The sequence below is a fragment of the Amblyraja radiata genome, chromosome 43 (assembly GCF_010909765.2).
Source record: "Amblyraja radiata isolate CabotCenter1 chromosome 43, sAmbRad1.1.pri, whole genome shotgun sequence".
NCBI lineage: Eukaryota > Metazoa > Chordata > Chondrichthyes > Rajiformes > Rajidae > Amblyraja > Amblyraja radiata.
Window position 1 is genome coordinate 1,142,446 of NC_045998.1, and position 19,297 is coordinate 1,161,742.

A 19,297-nucleotide genomic window follows, 5' to 3' on the forward strand; every position below is an offset into this window, starting at 1 on the left:
CCATTTTCTCCTTGACCTTTATGTCCATGACATTACTGCTTGGTAGATTGGCACTAACACAGAAAACCTCCTCCTGGCCCCTGTCCACAGGTGTTAGACAACTCTAGTCCATGCAAGTGTGAGGTGTTGTCATTTGGGAGACCCAGTATAAAGGAGAAATTATCATTCAAGTTCAAGTTCAAGTGAGTTTATTGTCATGTGTCCCTGTATAGGACAATGAAATTCTTGCTTTGCTTCAGCACACCAGAACATAGTAGGCATTGACTACAAAAACAGATCAGTGTGTCCATATACCATAATATAAATATATACACACATGAATAAATAAACTGATAAAGTACAAATAACAGATAATGGGTTATTAATGTTCATAGTTTTGTCCGAGCCAGGTTTAATAGCCTGATGGTAGCAGGGAGATGAGTGTGTGGCCAGGATGGTGTGGGTCTTTGATGATACTGCCAGCCTTTTTGAGGCAGCGACTGCGATAAATCCCTTCGATGGAAGGAAGGTCAGAGCCGATGATGGACTGGGCAGTGTTTACTACTCTTTGTAGTCTTTTCCTCTCCAGGGCGCTCAAGTTGCCGAACCAAGCCATGATGCAACCGGTCAGCATGCTCTCTACTGTGTACCTGTAGAAGTTAGAGAGAGTCCTCCTTGACAAACCGACTCTCCGTAATCTTCTCAGGAAGTAGAGGCGCTTTAATTTTGTGTCAACTTTAATTATACAATTAAAGTTGGCACAAACATTGTGAGCCGAAGGGCAAGACCCTTAACAGCAAAGGGATGTTGTGGTCCAGGTCCACAACACCCTGAAAGTGGCAACACAAGTAGACAGAGCGGTAAAGAAGGCGAACGTTACGCTTGCCTTAATCGGTCGGGGCGTCGAGTACAAGAGTCAGGAAGTTACGATGCAGCTTTACAGGACTTTGTTCAGGCTGCCTTTGGAGTATTGCATGCAGTCCTGGTCGCCCCCATTACAGGATGTGGAGGCTTTAGAGACGGTGCAGAGGAGGTTTACCAGAATGCTGAATGGATTACAGGGTTTCAGCTACAGGGAGATTGGATTGTTTTCTCTGCAACGTTGGAGGTTGAGGGGAGACCTGATAGGTGTATAAAATGATGAGAGGTGTAGATAGGGTAGACACTCAGAACCTTTGTCCCCAATGTGGAGATGTCCAAGACTAGAGGGCACAGCTATAAGGTGAGAGGGGGAAAGTTTAATGGGGACATTTTTTTACACAGAGGGTGGTGGGGGCCTGGAGCGTGCTGCCAGGGGTGGTGGTGGAGGCTGATACGATAGTCGCGTTTCAGAGGCTTTTAGACAGGCACATGGATATGCAGGGAATGGAGGGATACAGATCACGTGCAGGTAGGCAGGCAGGTGAGAGTTTGTCATGGCATCATGAACATGACCAAGTTAAGCTGATCTCCACCTGTACCTGATCCATATCCCCTCATGTGCCGATCCAAAAGCCTCTTAGATGCCACTATTGTACAGGATCTGCCTCCACCACCAAGTTCTGACAGTCTACCCCATCATCATTATATTTACAACATTATTTACCTAAAAGGGGAGAATCCAATGTCTAGACGGCTGGGTTGTAAGCTACCCAAGTTACAGGTACATAGCTTGCTCAAATGGTGGCACAGGTAGACACGGGTAGTCACAGGTAGACACAGGTAGGCACAGGTAGACACGGGTAGTCACGGGTAGGCACAGGTAGTCACAGGTAGGCACAGGTTGACACAAGTAGACATGGGTAGGCACAGGTAGACACAGGTAGGCACGGGTAGACACGGGTAGGCACAGGTAGACACAGGTAGACACAGACACACACAGGTAGTCACAGGTAGACACATGTAGGCACAGGTAGACACATGTAGACACGGGTAGACACGGGTAGTCACGGGTAGTCACATGTAGTCACAGGTAGACACAGGTAGGAACAGGTAGGCACAGGCAGTCACAGGTAGACACAGGTAGTCACAAGTAGACACGGGTAGGCACAGGTAGGCACAGATGGACATGCGTGGACACAGGTAGACATGCGTGGACACAGGTAGACATGCGTGGACACAGGTAGACACGGGTAGACACGGGTAGACACAGGTAGACACAGGAACAAAATGCTGGAGTAACTCAGTGGGTGAGGCAGCATCTCTGGAGAGAAGGAATGGGCGACGTTTCGGGTCGAGACCCTTCTTCAGACTGATGTCAGGGGAGGGGGTGGGACAAAGATAGAATGTAGTCGGGGACAGTCAGACTAGTGGGAGAACTGGGAAGGGGAAGGGGATGGAGAGGGGAGAAAGCAAGAGCTATCTGAAGATAGAGAAGTCAATGTTCATAACGCTGGGGTGTAAACTACCCAAGTGAAATATGAGGTGCTGTTCCTCCAACTTGCGCTGGGCCTCACACTGACAATGGAGGAGGCCCAGGACAGAAAGGTCAGATTGGGAATGGGAGGGGGAGTTGAAGTGCTGGGCCACCGGGAGATCAGGTTGGTTAAGACGGACTGAGCAGAGGTGATGGGCAAAGCGATCGCCAAGCCTGCGCTTGGTCTCGCCAATGTAGAGAAGTTCAAGTGACATTTATTGTCACATACACCAATTGGTGCAGTGATACATGCAGCCACACACAATACATGATCGAGTTTAACATGAACACCCCCCACAGTGGAATCAACCTTTCCCACTGTGAGGGAAGGCAATGAAGTCCAGCCATCTTCCTCGTTGTTCACCCGTGGTCGGGGCCTTGAGCCTTCCGCAGTCGCTGCCAAGGAAGGCCCCTTGTACAAGCTCTCTGGCCAGGATGATCGGATCTCCGACGTCGGAACGGAAGAACACACTTAGCGGCTTGGAGTTTCCGAATCGGCCACTTCCTACCGGAGACCACGGCTCCTGAAGTTGACACCTGGAACAGCGGATGCAGTAGATGAGGTTGGAGGAGGTGCAGCTACTTCCCCACAGCCATCAGGCTATTAAACCTGGCTCGGGCAAAACTCTGATTATTAATAGCCCATTATCTGTAATTTGCAGGTACACAAAAATGCTGGAGAAACTCAGCGGGTGCAGCAGCATCTATGGAGCGAAGGAAATAGGCAACGTTTCGGGCTGAAACCCTTCTTCAGACTGATGGGGGTGGTGGGGAGAAGAAAGGAAAAAGGAGGTTTATTTGCACTTTATCAGTTTATTTATTCATGTGTGTATATATTTATATTATGGTATATGGACACACTGATCTGTTTTGTAGTCAATGCCTACTATGTTCTGTGTGCTGAAGCAAAGCAAGAATTTCATTGTCCTATACAGGGACACATGACAATAAACTCACTTGAACTTGAACTTGGACCTCTGCCTCACCTGGAAAGACTGTGTGAGTCCTTGGATGGAGTCGAGGGGGGAGGTAAAGGGACAGGTGTTGCATCTTCTGCGGTTGTAGGGGAAAGTACCTGGGGAGGGGGTGGTTTGGGTGGGAAGGGGCGAGTTGAACAAACACCTCCGCTCAGTCTGTCTCCCGGTGGCTCAACACTTCAACTCTGAAGTAGTTCCTTGTGTCTGCAGTTGCTTGTGTGGAGCCTGGAGGTTAATGAATGCTTGTGTTGTGTTTCTGCAGCTGAACCGTGCCTGGATGACACAGAGCAGCGTGAAGCATATGGAGAAATCTCAGACGGACAGAGTTATTGATGAAACACCTGGAATCCTGTTCTATAGTCATGAGAACCCCAGATACTGTATGTCCTCGACAACACACAACAATGGTAGATCATTCAACCTACACATCCAAGAATTGGCCACACATCTGTGCATCCTGTTACCTATTCTTTCCAACTTTTCATTCCCTCCAAGTCCGAGAACAACATTCTCCTTTCTTTCTTTCTACGTCTAGAAGTCAAAATTAACTCAATTAGGTTGAGTGGTGCAGCGGGTAGAGCTGCTGCCTCACGGCGCCAGAGACCCGGGTTCCATCCTGACTACGTGGCTGTCGGTACGGAGTTGGGTCCCATGTTCACACGGGAGGGCTGGTCCCCCAACGCAATATTCCACCTCTCCACCAATTCCACCTCCCCACCAATTACTTCAACTCAAACAGTGAATTTTCACTTCAAACCAACCATATTTTCATCTTCAAACCGCATTAAGGGCACTCACAGTTGAGTAGACATGTGTTCAGTGTTATTCAGAGCTCAGAGAGACGTGACCCTCTGGCTTTCTCCATCTTGCAGGGGCAGCAGAGTGGCAAATTTAAAAAAAAACATTAATATCTCTCTGATTTTTCATCGATGGGAAAAATCCTCCGGTCCCGGAAGGCGGAGGGGGGCTCTGAGGGAGGTGGCCAAAAATGACGGCCGTAGGTGGCGGTGTTCTCTCGGAAATCGCAGCACAGTGAGCCAAAAGCGGTCAAGATCAGACTTTTAGTAATATAGATAGGTTTACAAGCAGCAAAGTTCAAAGTATTTAGTTTTAGTTTCAGACATATTGAAGATTGACACAAAATGCTGGAGTAAGTCAGTGGGGACAGGCAGCATCTCTGGAGAGAAGGAATGGGTGACGTTTCGGGCCGAGACCCTTCTTCAGACAAACATAAGCACAATCCTAGTTGAGTACAAGATGCAGCACAGAACGCCACAGGAGATCCTTCTTCCCCGAGGTTATCAAACTGTACAACTCCTCCCCCTTCTGTCGTGGGGTAGACTGAGACTGACTGCCCCCCTCAATCTATGCACACCCCCAATCTTTTCCATTCATCACTTTCATCTCACCTTTCATATATTTTGACATCTACTGGGACTATCTACTGCAATATTGGTCCGAATATGAGGAAGGACATTCTTGCTATTGAGGGAGTGCAGCGTAGGTTCGCCAGGTTAATTCCCGGGCTGGCGGGACCGACATATGATGAAAGAATGGGTCGACTGGGCTTGCATTCACTGGAATTTAGAAGGATGAGAGGCAATCTTATAGAAACATATAAGATTATTAAGGGATTGGACACGCTAGATGCAAGAAAAATGTTCCCGATGTTGGGGGAGTCCTGAACCAGGGTTCACAGTTTCAGAATAAGAGGTTGGCCATTTAGGGCTGAGATGAGGAAAATCATTTTCACCCAGAGAGTTGTGAATCTGTGGAATTCTCTGCCACAGAAGGCAGTGGAGGCCAATTCACTGGATGTTTTCAAGAGAGAGTTAGATTTAGTTCTTAGGGCTAACGGAATCAAGGGATATGGGGAGAAAGCAGGAACGGGGTACTGACTGCGGATGATCAGCCATGATCATATTGAATGGCAGTGCTGGCTCAAAGGGCCGAATGGCCTACTCCTGTACCTATGTTTCTGTGTTTATTGAGGAGGTTGACAAGGAAGAGTGTGCTCTTTGTCTTTGCTCCAGAACTAAGCGCTGCATTTCAGACATTGAAACAGATTTGGTTGCGTGGCCATACGTTGGGATACTAAGGTGCATGGGCTGCAGACCAGGTTATGGCAGATGCCAGTCAGCTGGGGCTAGTAGCTGTGCTTGGACAGACCAGTCTGAGGAAGGGTCTTGACCCAAAACGTCACCCATTCCTTCTCTCCAGGATGAGTTACTCCAGCAACTTGTGTCTATCTTGCAACCAGCATCTGCAGGTCCTTCCTTCACATCAAGTCTACTCCACCATTTGATCATGGTCGATCTATCTTTCCCTCTCAACCCTATTCCCCTGCCTTTTCCCAGCAACCTTTGACACCCGTACCAAATAAGAACCAACCAATCTCCTTCCTACACACTAGTACAGAAACATAGAAAATAGGTGCAGGAGTAGGCCATTCGGCCCTTCGAGCCTGCACCACCATTCAATATGATCATAGCTGATCATCCAATGCAGTATCCCATCCCTGCCTTCTCTCCATACCCCCTGATCCCTTTAGCCACAAGGGCCACATCTAACTCCCTCTTAAATATAGCCAATGAACTGTGGCCTCAACTACCTTCTGTGGCAGAGAATTCCACCGATTCACCACTCTCTGTGTAAAAAATGATTTTCTCATTTCGGTCCTAAAAGGCTTCCCTCTTATCCTTAAACTGTGACCCCTTGTTCTGGACTTCCCCAACATCGGGAACAATCTTTCTGCATCTAGCCTGTCCAACCCATTAAGAATTTTGTAAGTTTCTATAAGATCCCCCCCCTCAATCTTCTAAATTCTAGCGAGTTCAAGCCGAGTCTATCCAGTCTTTCTTCATATGAAAGTCCTGACATCCCAGGAATCAGAAGCATGCGGGGTAATCGCGAGTCATCGCCGATGTAAGCTGCTGATTGATGGAGGTAGAAAGGAGATAGTCCCAGCCCAGACAGACAAGGATTGGGCATGTGAACACCTTCATGCTCACCTGTATGGCATCGAGGGGGAGGACGGAGGGGGCGGACAGCGTTGGGCGGGGTGGAGAGGAGAAGAGAGGGGAGGGGAGCGCGGCTGCCGACAGCGGCGAACAGGCAACGCCGGCAATGAGGTGGGTGCTGAATCTCCCCGGCAGCTCAGACAGGGGGGGGGGGGGGGGGGGGGAGGAGAAAGAGAGAGGGAGGGGGAGGGGGAGGGGGGGGGGGGGGGGGGGGGAGAGAGGGTTGTGGGGAGGAGAAAGAGGGAGGGGGAAGAGGGGGGAAGAGATGAGGACTGGACAATTGGAGATCTAGAATCAAGACTTTGTTGCATCTGAGAACCACAGGCTGGAGTGACGGGGAATTGCAGCAGCAGGTGATGGCAGGTGATAGTCACCTGTACCCGGCACAGTCATATTCGTTGCTTTACATACAATACACTGTATGCCCACTGACTGAGTTGCCAAGTGTCCATTAGTGTTATTTCACCTTTCACAAAGTTGCAACTCGTGTGGCAACACAGAGGATAGAGTGGATGTGGAGCTGAGAGGTGAAATATTTAATAAGAACCTGAGGGGAAACGTTTTCCATGGGTGGGTGTATGGAACGAGCTGCCAGAGGAGGTAGTTGAGGCTGGGACTATCAGAACATTTAAGAAACATATAGACAGGTACATGGATTGGACAGGTGTAGAGGGATATGGACCAAACGCAGGCAGGTGGGACTAGTGTAGATGGGATATGTTGGTCAGCATGGGCAAGTTGGGCCGAAGGGCCTGTTTCCACGCTGCCTGTCTATGATTCTAATCAGTTCTGGCTGTGGGGATGTATGTGTGGGAAGGAACTGCAGATGCTGGTTTAAAGCGAAGATAGACACAAAGTGCTGGAGTAACTCAGCGGGAGAAGGGTCTCGACCTGAAACGTCACCCATTCCTTCTCTCCAGAGATGCTGCCCGACCCGCTGAGTTACTCCAGAGGTGGCTGTGAGGACGTTGTTCGTTGAGCGGGAGGAGGTTGCGATATCTAGAGTAATCAGGCACCTTTGGGCACTGCAAGTGCTGGAATCCTGAGTGAAAAGTGCTGGAGGAACTCAGTGGGTCGGGTGGCATCAAAATGAGAGCGACACCTTCTTCAGACGGATGAAGTAGATGAGTGATAGATGGGAGAAATGAACGCACATTAAGAAGGTGAGGAGGCAGGGGTTGGGTGAAGGAAGGAACTGCAGATGCTGGTTTACACCGAAGATAGACACAAAGTGCTGGAGTAACTCAGCGGGACAGGCAGCGTCTATGGAGAGAAGGAATTGGTGATTCAGAAGATGGAATTTAGAAGATTGAGGGGGGATCTTATAGAAACTTACAAAATTCTTAAGGGGTTGGACAGGCTAGATGCAGGAAGATTGTTCCCGATGTTGGGGAAGTCCAGAACAAGGGGTCACAGTTTAAGGATAAGAGGGAAATCTTTTAGGACCGAGATGAGAAAATCATTTTTTACACAGAGAGTGGTGAATCTGTGGAACTCTCTGCCACAGAAGGTAGTTGAGGCCAGTTCATTGGCTATATTTAAGAGGGAGTTAGATGTGGCCCTTGTGGCTAAAGGGATCAGGAGGTATGGAGAGAAGGCAGGTACAGGATACTGCGTTGGATGATCAGCCATGATCATATTGAATGGCGGTGCAGGCTCGAAGGGCCGAATGACCTCTACTCCTGCACCTATTGTCTATGTTTCTATGTGATGTTTCAGGTCGAGACCCTTCTTCAGTATCAGACCTGAAACGTCAGCCATTCCTTCTCTCCAGAAATGCTGCCCGATCCGCTGAGTTACTCCAGCATTTTGTGTCAATCTACACATATATTTGACTCAGATCACTCGCAAATTAAACATAATGCATGACCCCCCCCCCCAAAACCAGAGGCACCAACCCGGACCGGACACCGAACGAGAACGCGTAGATACCACCCCATGCCACGGGACTTGCTCGGACCCAAAGCCCCGGCTGCGGGATCCAAAATGTAGGCAGCTTCAGGGAGACCACGTTGAGTTCGGCCTCGTGGGCCCCTTGGGCGGCAGCAGAAGAATACTTCCCCCCCAAATATCCCTTCCAGGATTACACTCCTGGGGTTTAGCGGTCACCAGTGTAGCGGGGACTTGCAGGAGTCCAGCCCAACACTAATCGGACACGAGTTGTGTACACAAGGCGATACAGCTCCCCTAATACCTCAAGGTCACCCATAAATACCACCAGATACCAACCCCGTGACTAACCCCTGCCTCCAGAGCCGAGGTTTCCTTGTGCCCGTTGTTGCCTCCAGGTGCAATATTGCCTAAAGTGTACATGAGGTGTGTATGAATTATACACGGATTATAAAAGTACCTGGTCTAAGCTTGACAGAAATTATAAACAAAATTCTGTACAGGAAATGGGAGAATGTAAACCAATATATTTATAATTGATGCTTAGAGGGTGCAGGGTGGAAAGTGTGTTGGGTTGTGTAAACTGAGACGTGGGAATAGCCTCACCAGGCGCTCCTCTCCGCTCCTCTCCGCTCCTCTCCGCTCCTATCCGCTACACTCCGCTCCTCTCCGCTCCTCTCCGCTACACTCCACTCCTCACCGCTGCTCTCCGCTACTCTCCGGTTCGTGTTGTGGACATTAAGTCTCAGATTCTGGAGACATTGGAGCTGCCCAGGAATGTGGACAAACCACTGGTAAATAACAGCACGAGAGACAGGCTTCAGTGAAAATATCTGGAGCCTCAGCAGGAGAGAGGGGGGGGGGCGGTGGGGGGAGAGGGGGCTAGAGGGCAGAGAGGGGAAGGGAAAGAGATTGACAGAGTGGGGGAAAGAACAGAAGAGAGGGAGTGACAGAGAGAGTGGGCATTGAACAGGAGAGAGACAGAAAGTGTGGAGACTAGTGGGAGAGAGACAGTGTGGGGAAGAGAGCGGAAGGGAGGGAAAGCTGGAGAACAGGAGAGAAACTGACTGACAGAGATAAAGAGAGAGAGAGGGGGGAGAGAACAGATGGAGAGAGAACAGGAGGGAGAGAGAGAAGGGGAGAGACAGGCAGAGAGAGAGAGGGAGATGGCGGGAGAGAGACAGAATGAGAGTTTCAGACATGGACAGGTGATGTTTCAGGTTGGGACCCTTCTACTGTCTAATAGAGTAGGTGGGGGTAGTTGAGGCGGGACTATCGCAACGTTTAAGAAACAGTTAGACAGGGACATGGATGGGACTAGTGTAGCTGGGACACGTTGGCCAGTGTGGGCAAGAGGGGCCGAAGGGCCTGTTTCCACACTGTATCACTCTATCACTCACCTTCAGCAAGAAGATGAGAAATTTCTTTAGTCAGAGGGTGGTGAATCTGTGGGATTCGTTGCCACAGACGGCTGTGGAGGCCACAAGTCAGTGGATATATTTAAGGCAGAAATAGATAGATTCTTGATTAATACGGGTGTCAGGGGTTATGGGGAGAAGGCAGGAGAATGAGGTTAGGAGGGAGAGATAGATCAGCCGTGATTGAATGGCGGAGTAGACTCGATGGGCCGAATGGCCTAATTCTGCTCCTATCATGACCTGATGAAATAGGGGACAGACACAAAATGTTGGAGGAACTATGCGGGTCAGGCAGCATCTGTGGAGAACATGGATAGGTGACGTTTTGGGTCAAGACCCCTCTTCAGACTGAGAAATTGGGAACAGGGCTGGGAGATGAGGGGTAAGGAGCAGGGGGAGTGGGGAGTGGGAGAAATGTACATACACGAAGAGGGTGAGTGAGGGGAAAGGGCCGGAGTGGAGGCGGGGGTCGGGTGAAGGAAGGAACTGCAGATGCTGGATTACACCGAAGATAGGCACAAAGTGCTGGAGTAACTCAGCGGGACAGGCAGCATCTCTGGAGAGAAGGAATGGGCGAGGTTTCGGGTCGAGACCCTTCTTCAGACCTGAAACGCCACCCATTCCTTCTCTCCGGAGATGCTGCCTGTCCCACTGAGTTCCTCCAGCGTTCTGTGTCTCTCTCAGGCGGGTGTCAGGGATGAGATGGACTCACATCCGCACTTTCTTCCCGCAGGAGGCTGACGACTCACCTGTGCCTTGCATTCCACAAGGCAGAAATAGATAGATTTAAGTGAGTGAGTGACTACGTGAAGAACCCCGCCAGGACGCATGCGTTCCATTATCGTCAAACGTATTGCGGGAGAGAACGTCTCCCTTTAGCGGCAAAATCGAAAAAGCCGACACAGCAGGTAAGGGACTCTGCAATTTTTCCAACTTACCTTGCAGGTAGGAAAATGCAGAGTGACCAGAAGAAGCTGCGGGAAAGCTGGAGGGGGAGAACTGCGGAGTAGCGGGCAGCCGGCAGCAACAGCAGCAGCAACGGCACAAGGGTCTTCCCGGAGAGGAAACAGCTGTGCCCGACTTCGCTCCCGCACCGGCAAGATTCACTTCTCGGCCGGGCGGGAAGCGAAGCAAAAGCCGTCCCGTATGTCAGACTCAGGCGAATCTGGCTTGGAGCAGTCGCTAGCGGCCAGTGCTGTGAACACCGGGGCCGGTTGAAGCGGCTGGAGGACAGGGAACAACCACGAGGGACCCAGTGCTGTGAGCACCGGGGTCGGTCCCAGCGGTTGGAGTTAACGGGCATTGGAGCAGGTTTGACCGGCTGGAGAACAACCGCGAGGGACCAGTGCTGTGAGCACCGGGGTCGGCGGTTGTTCAAGGAGATCCTCCGTGGCAGACTCCGGGAGATGGAGGCTGCCACAGTGGGCAACTAGTAAGCCCCACAGCGGTACCCCTCGGGGGCTGCACAGTGTCTCTTCCTCATCAGAGGAGAACACGGAGGATCAGTTCTAGGCAGACCCTGAACGGGCCGCAGAACTACTCACCTCCCAGTGAGCCTGGGGTGAAAGGAAACATGTTGGAACTCCCTGAGGGACGCTCAGGCCAAAGGTGTGCGGGCGGCACAGGGGCCGTGAGCACTGCACCGAGCTGGAATTGCAGTTGTAGCGCCGCAGGGAAGTACTGACGGCACAGGGGCCGTGAACACTGCACCGCGCTGGCACTGCAGGACCTACACCTGGGAGAACATACCTCGTTGGAGGGATGCAGGTCCAAGAAGAAAGCCTCTAGTGGGTAAGTCCCGTGGCAGCACCTTTTTACACGGCTGTAGCTCACTTCTATTACTACAGGGAAGTGCTTAGACATAGAAACATAGAAATTATGTGCAGGAGTAGAGGCCATTCGGCCCTTCGAGCCTGCACCGCCATTCAATATGATCATGGCTGATCATCCAACTCAGTATCCCGTACCTGCCTTCTCTCCATACCCTCTGATCCCCTTAGCCACAAGGGCCACATCTAACTCCCTCTTAAATATAGCCAATGAACTGGCCTCGACTACCCTCTGTGGCAGGGAGTTCCAGAGATTCACCACTCTCTGTGTGAAAAAAGTTCTTCTCATCTCGGTTTTAAAGGATTTCCCCCTTATCCTTAAGCTGTGACCCCTTGTCCTGGACTTCCCCAACATCGGGAGCAATCTTCCTGCATCTAGCCTGTCCAACCCCTTAAGAATTTTGTAAGTTTCTATAAGATCCCCTCTCAATCTCCTAAATTCTAGAGAGTATAAACCAAGTCTATCCAGTCTTTCTTCATAAGACAGTCCTGACATCCCAGGAATCAGTCTGGTGAACCTTCTCTGCACACCCTCTATGGCAATAATGTCCTTCCTCAGATTTGGAGACCAAAACTGTACTCAATACTCCAGGTGTGGTCTCACCAAGACCCTGTACAACTGCAGTAGAACCTCCCTGCACCTATACTCAAATCCTTTTGCTATGAAAGCTAACATACCATTCGCTTTCTTCACTGCCTGCTGCACCTGCATTCCCACTTTCAATGACTGGTGTACCATGACACCCAGGTCTCGCTGCATCTCCCCTTTTCCTAGTCGGCCACCATTTAGATAATAGTCCGTATTCTAACTGTGAGGTCGGTGTGGGTGAATCCTAACAGTGTTTCCCTGTTCAGGTAAGCGGGAATGTTCAGTCATTGGAAAAGACGAACTGGGAGGATGTTCCTGATGCTGGTGGTGGCCAGCTGTCTGACCTTCGTTGCTAGGTTGGTCTACCTCTCTACAGTCAATGGGTAAGTCTAACCCTGGACTACAACCTCCCTCTGTCACCCTCTCTCCTCTGCCTTGATAGTCATAGCGCCATGCAGCACACACACAGGCCCTTCGGCCCAACCAATCCTTGCTAACCAACATGTCCAATGTCCACTGACTTTAGTTTATTGTCATAGACCCGAAACGTCACCCATTCCTTCTCGCCAGAGATGCTGCCTGACCCGCTGAGTTACTCTAGCACTCTGTGAAACGTCACCTATCCATGTTCTCCACAGATGCTGCCTGACCCGCTGAGTTACTCCAGCACTCTGTGAAACGTCACCTATCCATGTTCTCCACAGATGCTGCCTGACCCGCTAAGTTACTCCAGCACTCTGTGAAACGTCACCTATCCATGTTCTCCACAGATGCTGCCTGACCCGCTAAGTTACTCCAGCACTCTGTGAAACGTCACCTATCCATGTTCTCCACAGATGCTGCCTGACCTGCTGAGTTACTCCAGCTTTTTTTGTCTATCAGGTGAAATATGAGATGCTGTTCCTCCGATCAGACTTGTGTGAAACTGTGCTGTTGGCTGTGACCTGACCTCTGGTTTGTGAACAGGTACAGGTTCTCTCCGGAAGTTCCCTGCACGCCCAGGAAAGACGTGGCATTTATGAAGACCCACAAGACGGCAAGCAGCACTGTGCAGAACCTCCTGTACCGCTACGGAGATGCCAAGAATCTCATCTTCGCTCTGCCCACCCATGCTCAATTTGGCTACCCAAATGTCTTCAGGGCCACCTTTGTTAAAGGCTTTGCAAAGAACCCGGGCAAGGAATACAACATCATCTGTAACCACATGCGCTTCAATCTGCCTGAGGTAGCTCCGTCTCATAAGGGATAGGAGCAGGATGAGGCCAGGAAACCTTTTCACCCAGAGAGTTGTGAATGTGTGGAATTCTCAGTGGAGGCCGATTCACTGGATGTTTTCAAGAGAGAGTTAGATTTAGCTCTTGGGGCTAACGGAATCAAGGGATATGGGGAGAAAGCAGGAACGGGGAACTGATTGTGGATGATCAGCCATGATCATATTGAATGGCGGTGCTGGCTGGAAGGGCCGAATGGCCGACTACAGTATGTAGTTCTTCAGTCTGAAGAGGTCTCGACCAGAAATGCCACCCACTCTCCTCCAGAGATTCTGCCTGTCCCGCTGAGTTCTTCCAGCATTTTGTGTCTCTCTTCAGAGTAAACCAGCAGCTACAGCTCCTTCCTGAATATTCTCCCCATTCCGCACCTGTTCATATGCCTATCTAAATGCCTCTTGAATGTCACCGCCACCTCTGGGTTTACATTCCGTATTTGTACCGCTACCACTTCTTCTAGCAGTTCTTCCACACATCTATATTTAATTGTAATTGTACCTGTAATTAATTTATTAGCCAAGTATGTAAGAACATACGGAATAAAAGCAACAAGACACACAACGACATAAAAGTTAACATAAACATCCACCACAGCGGATTCCCCACATTCCCCACTGTGATGGAAGGCAATAAAGTCTTATCTTCTCCCTCCTTTTCTCCCACAGTCGGGGCCGTCGAACCGCCCACAGTCGGGGCAGTCGGTTGGAGCTTCTGATGTCAATCCCCAGCTAGAGGCCACCAGCTCCACGATGTTCGGCCGCAGTGCGGACGGAGATACGATACCGAAAAGTCGCATCAACGCCCAGGAAAGAGATTAAAGAAGTTTCCCCACCCCCCACACACTAAAACACACATTAAACGACAGACTAAGAACACTAAAACAAGTGAAGGATGGGACAGACCATCGGTAGAAATCTTGTCCTTCACATCCCCTTTAAAATCCCCCTCTCACCTTAAACCGAGATCCTATTTGCCCTGTTTTAGCCTCTCTGGGAGGAAGAACCACCTCATCACAAGTTCACAAGTTATGGGAGTAGAATTGGGCCATTCGGCCCATCGAGTCTACTCCGCCATTCAATCATGGCTCATCTCTGCCTCCTAATCCCATTTTCCTGCCTTCTCCCCGTAACCCTTGACACACGTACTAATAGATAAATTGTCCAACTCTGACTTAAAAATATCCACTGACTTGGCCTCCATAGCCTCCTGTGGCAATGAGTTCCACAGATTCACCATCCTCTGACTAAAGATGTTCCTCCTTATCTCCTTGCTAAATGAGAGCCCTTTAATTCTGAGGCTGTGACCTCTGGTCCTAGACTCTCCCACATCCACTCTATCGATACCTTTCATTATTCTGTAAGTTTAATGATGCCCCTCCACATCGTTGTTAGTTTGGCGTCATGGTCGTGGGGACAACCCATGGTCGGTGGGGTCACGTTCATGGGGACAACATTAACTGTTGCCTAGTCTTCTGGTTTTTCACCTCGAATGCAAAATTCTACCCCAGAGCCCCGACAATCTCTTCCCTTGCCTCTCTTAACATCCTGGGACAGATCCATCCCAAAACCACCAAACCACTGCACTCTCTCAATAGTTTATAGGATATTCTCCCTTATTATAAGCTGACAGAAAAACTGCAGAACCAGCTGCAGAACCAAAGAAAAGAGTCGCAATTCTTGGTATCGGAATCATCAGGAACATGCTCCACACTTCTGGAACTACAGATCTTCTTCAGGTCTACAGGTCTTCCTCGGTTCTACAGGTCTTCCTCAATTCTACAGTTCTTCCTCAGTTCTAAAGGTCTTCCTCCGTTCAGGAGGTCTTCCTCGGATCTAGAGATCTTCCTCGGTTTTACAGTTCTTCCTCAAGTATAGAGGTCTTCCTCAGATCTAGAGGTCTTCCTAGGTCTTCCTCAATTCTACAGTTCTAGGGGTCTTCCTCGGTTCTAGAGAACGTCCTGAACACTAGAGGTCTTCCACAGATCTAGAGGTCTTCCTCAGTTCTACAGTTCTTCCTCAATTCTACAGTTCTTCCCCAGTTCTAAAGGTCTTCCTCAAATCTAGAGTCACCACCCCACCGTGCCCTGTCATTACTCTAAATGAAGTTCTGCCTCACAAGGTGACACACAGAAGTGCCGCAGTACAAACGTGGACCATAGCAAGTAGAGGAATGGAACGTACAAGTAATTTCACAACAACAAAGTCTTTGATTTCAAGCCCGGATTAATCACTGCCATTACAATCACCGGGTTGGCATGCATACCTGATCCTCACATGCATACACAATCATTTGGACCCCATTTCCTGGATAGAGGAGCGTTGGATTGGGCTATATATTTGTGGCTTTCACCACGGAGGATGCTCCCTTGGGCCGGGCAGCAGGTCGATGGGCAGCAGGTCGATGGGCAGCAGGTCAGTGGGCAGCAGGAGGGTGGGCCTTGGCGTCCAGCAGGTCTTTGTAGTGGAGTTCGGGCAGGATCATACGTAGACACCTTTCCCTGGTAGCGGGTGTGAGGTTGGTGTTGAGGTTGTAGCCCTGGATGCGAGCCCGGCCATACTGGAAGGGTATGATGGTCTTGTCCAGAATCTGACTGGGGTCCACAGGCCTCCCTCTCTCTAGGCAGAGGTCCCTCATCTTCTGCCTGGCCTCCTGCAGGAGGACCACCTTCTCGCTCATCCTCTGCCTACCGTACAGGTCCACCTTCTGCCAGAAGGTCCTGTTGAAATGCAGGTAGAGCTTCCAGTCCAATGAATTCCAGGCTCGGATTTGATCAGCTGTCGTCGCGGACAGAGGCACCACTGTGCCGTTGCCCCTGGGGTTAAGCTTGAAGGAAAGCACGTCGTCCAGATCCCAGCAGAGTGCCTCTTGCAACAAGACCATGGACTGGTCAAAGTACTCGGCGATCAGGATGAGGTGGAAGGTGTTGGCGATCTTGCCGATGACAGAGTCCACGTACGCAGGTGTGTCGCCCTCATTGTGATCAAAGCCAAAGTCAAACCACATGCAGTTCCTGGCGTAATGACTGCCGCTGCTGGTGGGCGAGTAGTGGCTCCAGGGATCTTCGAGGAACTGCTCCAGCGACGTCACATTGGAGAAGGCCCTGGCAGTGTCCTTGTAGTAAGCAAAGGAGGATTCCATCCATGTCACTGGGCTGCGGAGGATGGAGAAGTAGAAGGTGTCGTTCGGCATCAACTTCTCCACCTGCAACACAAAGAACATTTCACACCCCCTACCTACAATTAGCCCAAAGGCACAGCAACAGGCCCTTCGGCCCACGGTGTCCCTGCCGACCATCGTACTTGCCTACTGTGTAGGAAGGAACTGCAGCTGTTAGTTTACACTGAAGATAGACACAACATGCTGGAGTAACTCAGGCAGCAGCATCTCTGGGGAGAAGGAATGGATGGCGTTTTGGATTGAGTCTGACCCGAAACGTCATCCATTCCTTTTCCCCAGAGATGCTGCCTGTCCCACAGTCTTTGTACCATCAGTTCAGTAATCAGCAACTAAACCGACCTCTCACCAACTAGAGAGCAGTCCTGAGCTCCTGTCCACTTTATTGGAGACCCTCAGACTTGATCCTTGATCGGTCTTTGCTGGCTTTACCTTGCACTAAACGTTATTCCCTTATCATGTATCTGTACACTGTGGACGGCTCGATTGTAACCATGTGTTGTCTTTCCACTGACTGGTTAGCAGGCGACAAATGCTTTTGTCTGTACCTCGGTACACGTGGCAATAAACAAAACTGAACTGAATTGAGTTTGTACGTTCTCCCTGTGACCGCGTGGGTTTTCTCCGGGTGCTCCAGTTCCCACCCACACCCCAAAGACGTGCAGGCTTGTTGGTTCTGTAAATTGCCCCAAGTGTGTTGGATGGAACTAGTGTACAGGGTAATTGTGGCCAGCACAGGCTCGATGGGCAGAAGGGCCTGATTCCATGCTGTATCTCTAAACTGGTTTAGTCTTGTTTTAGATAGTTTTGTGTATCATCGCATGATCTGAGGTACAGTGAAAAGCTTTTTATTTTGTGCTATCCAGTCAGCGGAAAGCCAATACATGATTAACTAAAATGTCAATAAACTTAAGAGAGGCACAAAATGCTGGAGTAACTCAGCGGGATAGGCAGCACACCTGGAGAGAGGGAATGGATGGCATTATGGGTTGAGACACGTCTGAAGGGTCTGTACCCAAAACTTCACCCATTCCTTCTCTCCACAGATGCTGCCTGACCCGCTGAGTTACTCCAGCACTCTGCGAAACGTCACCTATCCATGTTCTCCACAGATGCTGCCTGACCCGCTGAGTTACTCCAGCACTCTGTGAAACATCACCTATCCATGTTCTCCACAGATGCTGCCTGACCCGCTGAGTTACTCCAGCACTCTGTGAAACATCACCTATCCATGTTCTCCACAGATGCTGCCTGACCCGCTGAGTTACTCCAGCACTGTGTGAAACGTCACCTATCCATGTTCTCCACAGATGCTGCCTGACCCGCTGAGTTACTCCAGCACTCTGTGAAACGTCACCTATCCATGTTCTCCACAGATGCTGCCTGACCCGCTGAGTTACTCCAGCACTCTGTGAAACGTCACCTATCCATGTTCTCCACAGATGCTGCCTAACCCGCTGAGTTACTCCAGCACTCTGTGTCTATCCTCGGTTTAAACCAGCATCTGCCGTTCCTTCCTACACATGTCACAAGGCTTGTGGTTTTCTGGAGTAATGAATCACTGGCTTGCCTTACTTACCTGGGGCTTGTAGAACCTCATGTGGTTGCAAATGATGTGGTATTCCTGTTTATTCGTGGCGTTGTATGATTTCACTGTTCTTGTATCAAAGAGTTGGGGATAGCCAAACTGGTAGGCCACTGGCAGGGCTAAGGTTAAGTTCCTAGCCTCACCAAAACGGTACATGATGTTAAGCACGGTGCTACTGGCTGTCTTGTGTGTCTTCAGGAAGAACAAGTGCGTCTTGGGTCGGCAGGGTTTCTCCAGGGACCGTTCCCTCTGTGACATTGCTAGAGACAACCACGGCTGTGGAAACACATCAGACCAACCCCTGGACACAAAGAGATGTCATTAACAACATGTGGCAACAACCAGCCCCCAACACAGATCCGTTCCCACTGAAGATGCCAGAGTAACTCAGCGGGTCAGGCAGCATCTGTGGAGAACATGGATAGGTGATGTTTCACAGAGTGCTGGAGTAACTCAGCGGGTCAGGCAGCATCTGTGGAGAACACGGATAGGTGACGTTTCACAGAGTGCTGGAGTAACTCAGCGGGTCAGGCAGCATCTGTGGAGAACATGGATAGGTGACGTTTCACAGAGTGCTGGAGTAACTCAGCGGGTCAGGCAGCATCTCTGGAAAGAAGGAATGGGTGACGTTTCGGGTCTATGACAATAAACTAAAGTCAGTGGACATTGGACATGTTGGTTAGCAAGGATTAGTTGGGCCGAAGGGCCTGTGTGTGTGCTGCATGGCACTATGACAATCAAGGCAGAGGAGAGCGGGTGACGGAGGGAGTTTTTGTCCAGGGTTAGACTTACCCATTGACTGTAGAGAAGTAGACCAACCTAGTAACGAAGGTCAGACAGCTGGCCACCACCAGCATCAGTAACATCCTCCCAGTTCGTCTTTTCCAATGACTGAACATTCCCGCTGATCTGAACAACAGGGAAACACTGTTAGGATTCACCCACACCGACCTCACAGTTAGAATACGGACACAGGCCCTTCGGCCCGCCCTGTCCATGTTCACCCCACTTAAACCTTCAGTCTGAAGAAGGGTCTCGACACAAAACATCACCCAGGTCCAGAGATTTACAAGAATGATTCCAGGAATGAGTGGGTTAACATTTGATGAGCGTTTGACAGCACGGCCTGTACTCGCTGGAGTTTAGAAGGATGAGAGGGGACCTCATTGA

The 19,297-nt window shown here is 50.2% G+C and overlaps 1 protein-coding gene and 1 long non-coding RNA gene across 2 annotated transcripts; one reads left to right on the top strand and one right to left on the bottom strand.

The window, feature by feature from the left end:
• The first annotated feature begins 6,453 nt into the window (after positions 1-6,453).
• Positions 6,454-13,228, top strand: LOC116968038. The gene is made up of 3 exons (XR_004410389.1): positions 6,454-6,482; positions 12,364-12,480; positions 13,070-13,228. It is a non-coding gene; the product is annotated as an uncharacterized LOC116968038 (long non-coding RNA).
• Positions 13,229-15,287: 2,059 nt separating this feature from the next.
• Positions 15,288-18,993, bottom strand: LOC116967993 (galactose-3-O-sulfotransferase 4-like). Its single transcript, XM_033014628.1, has 4 exons — positions 18,920-18,993; positions 18,119-18,428; positions 15,787-16,566; positions 15,288-15,737 (listed from the first exon to the last, which is right to left on the bottom strand). The coding sequence occupies exons 1-4, from the start codon at positions 18,991-18,993 to the stop codon at positions 15,711-15,713; spliced, it is 1,191 nt and encodes a 396-aa protein (XP_032870519.1). The 3' UTR covers positions 15,288-15,710.
• Between the last annotated feature and the right edge of the window lie 304 nt (positions 18,994-19,297).

What these genes read in the sequence shown, in the direction of transcription:
- LOC116967993 (XM_033014628.1), bottom strand. Translation starts at nt 18,993, where the DNA reads ATGTTACTGATGCTGGTGGTGGCCAGCTGTCTGACCTTCGTTACTAGG. An exon ending in TACTTCTCTACAGTCAATGG is followed by an intron (nt 18,429 to 18,919) that starts GTAAGTCTAACC and finishes CTTTGTGTCCAG; the next exon opens with GGGTTGGTCTGATGTGTTTC. An exon ending in CCAAGGCCCACCCTCCTGCT is followed by an intron (nt 15,738 to 15,786) that starts GCCCACTGACCT and finishes GACCTGCTGCCC; the next exon opens with GGCCCAAGGGAGCATCCTCC.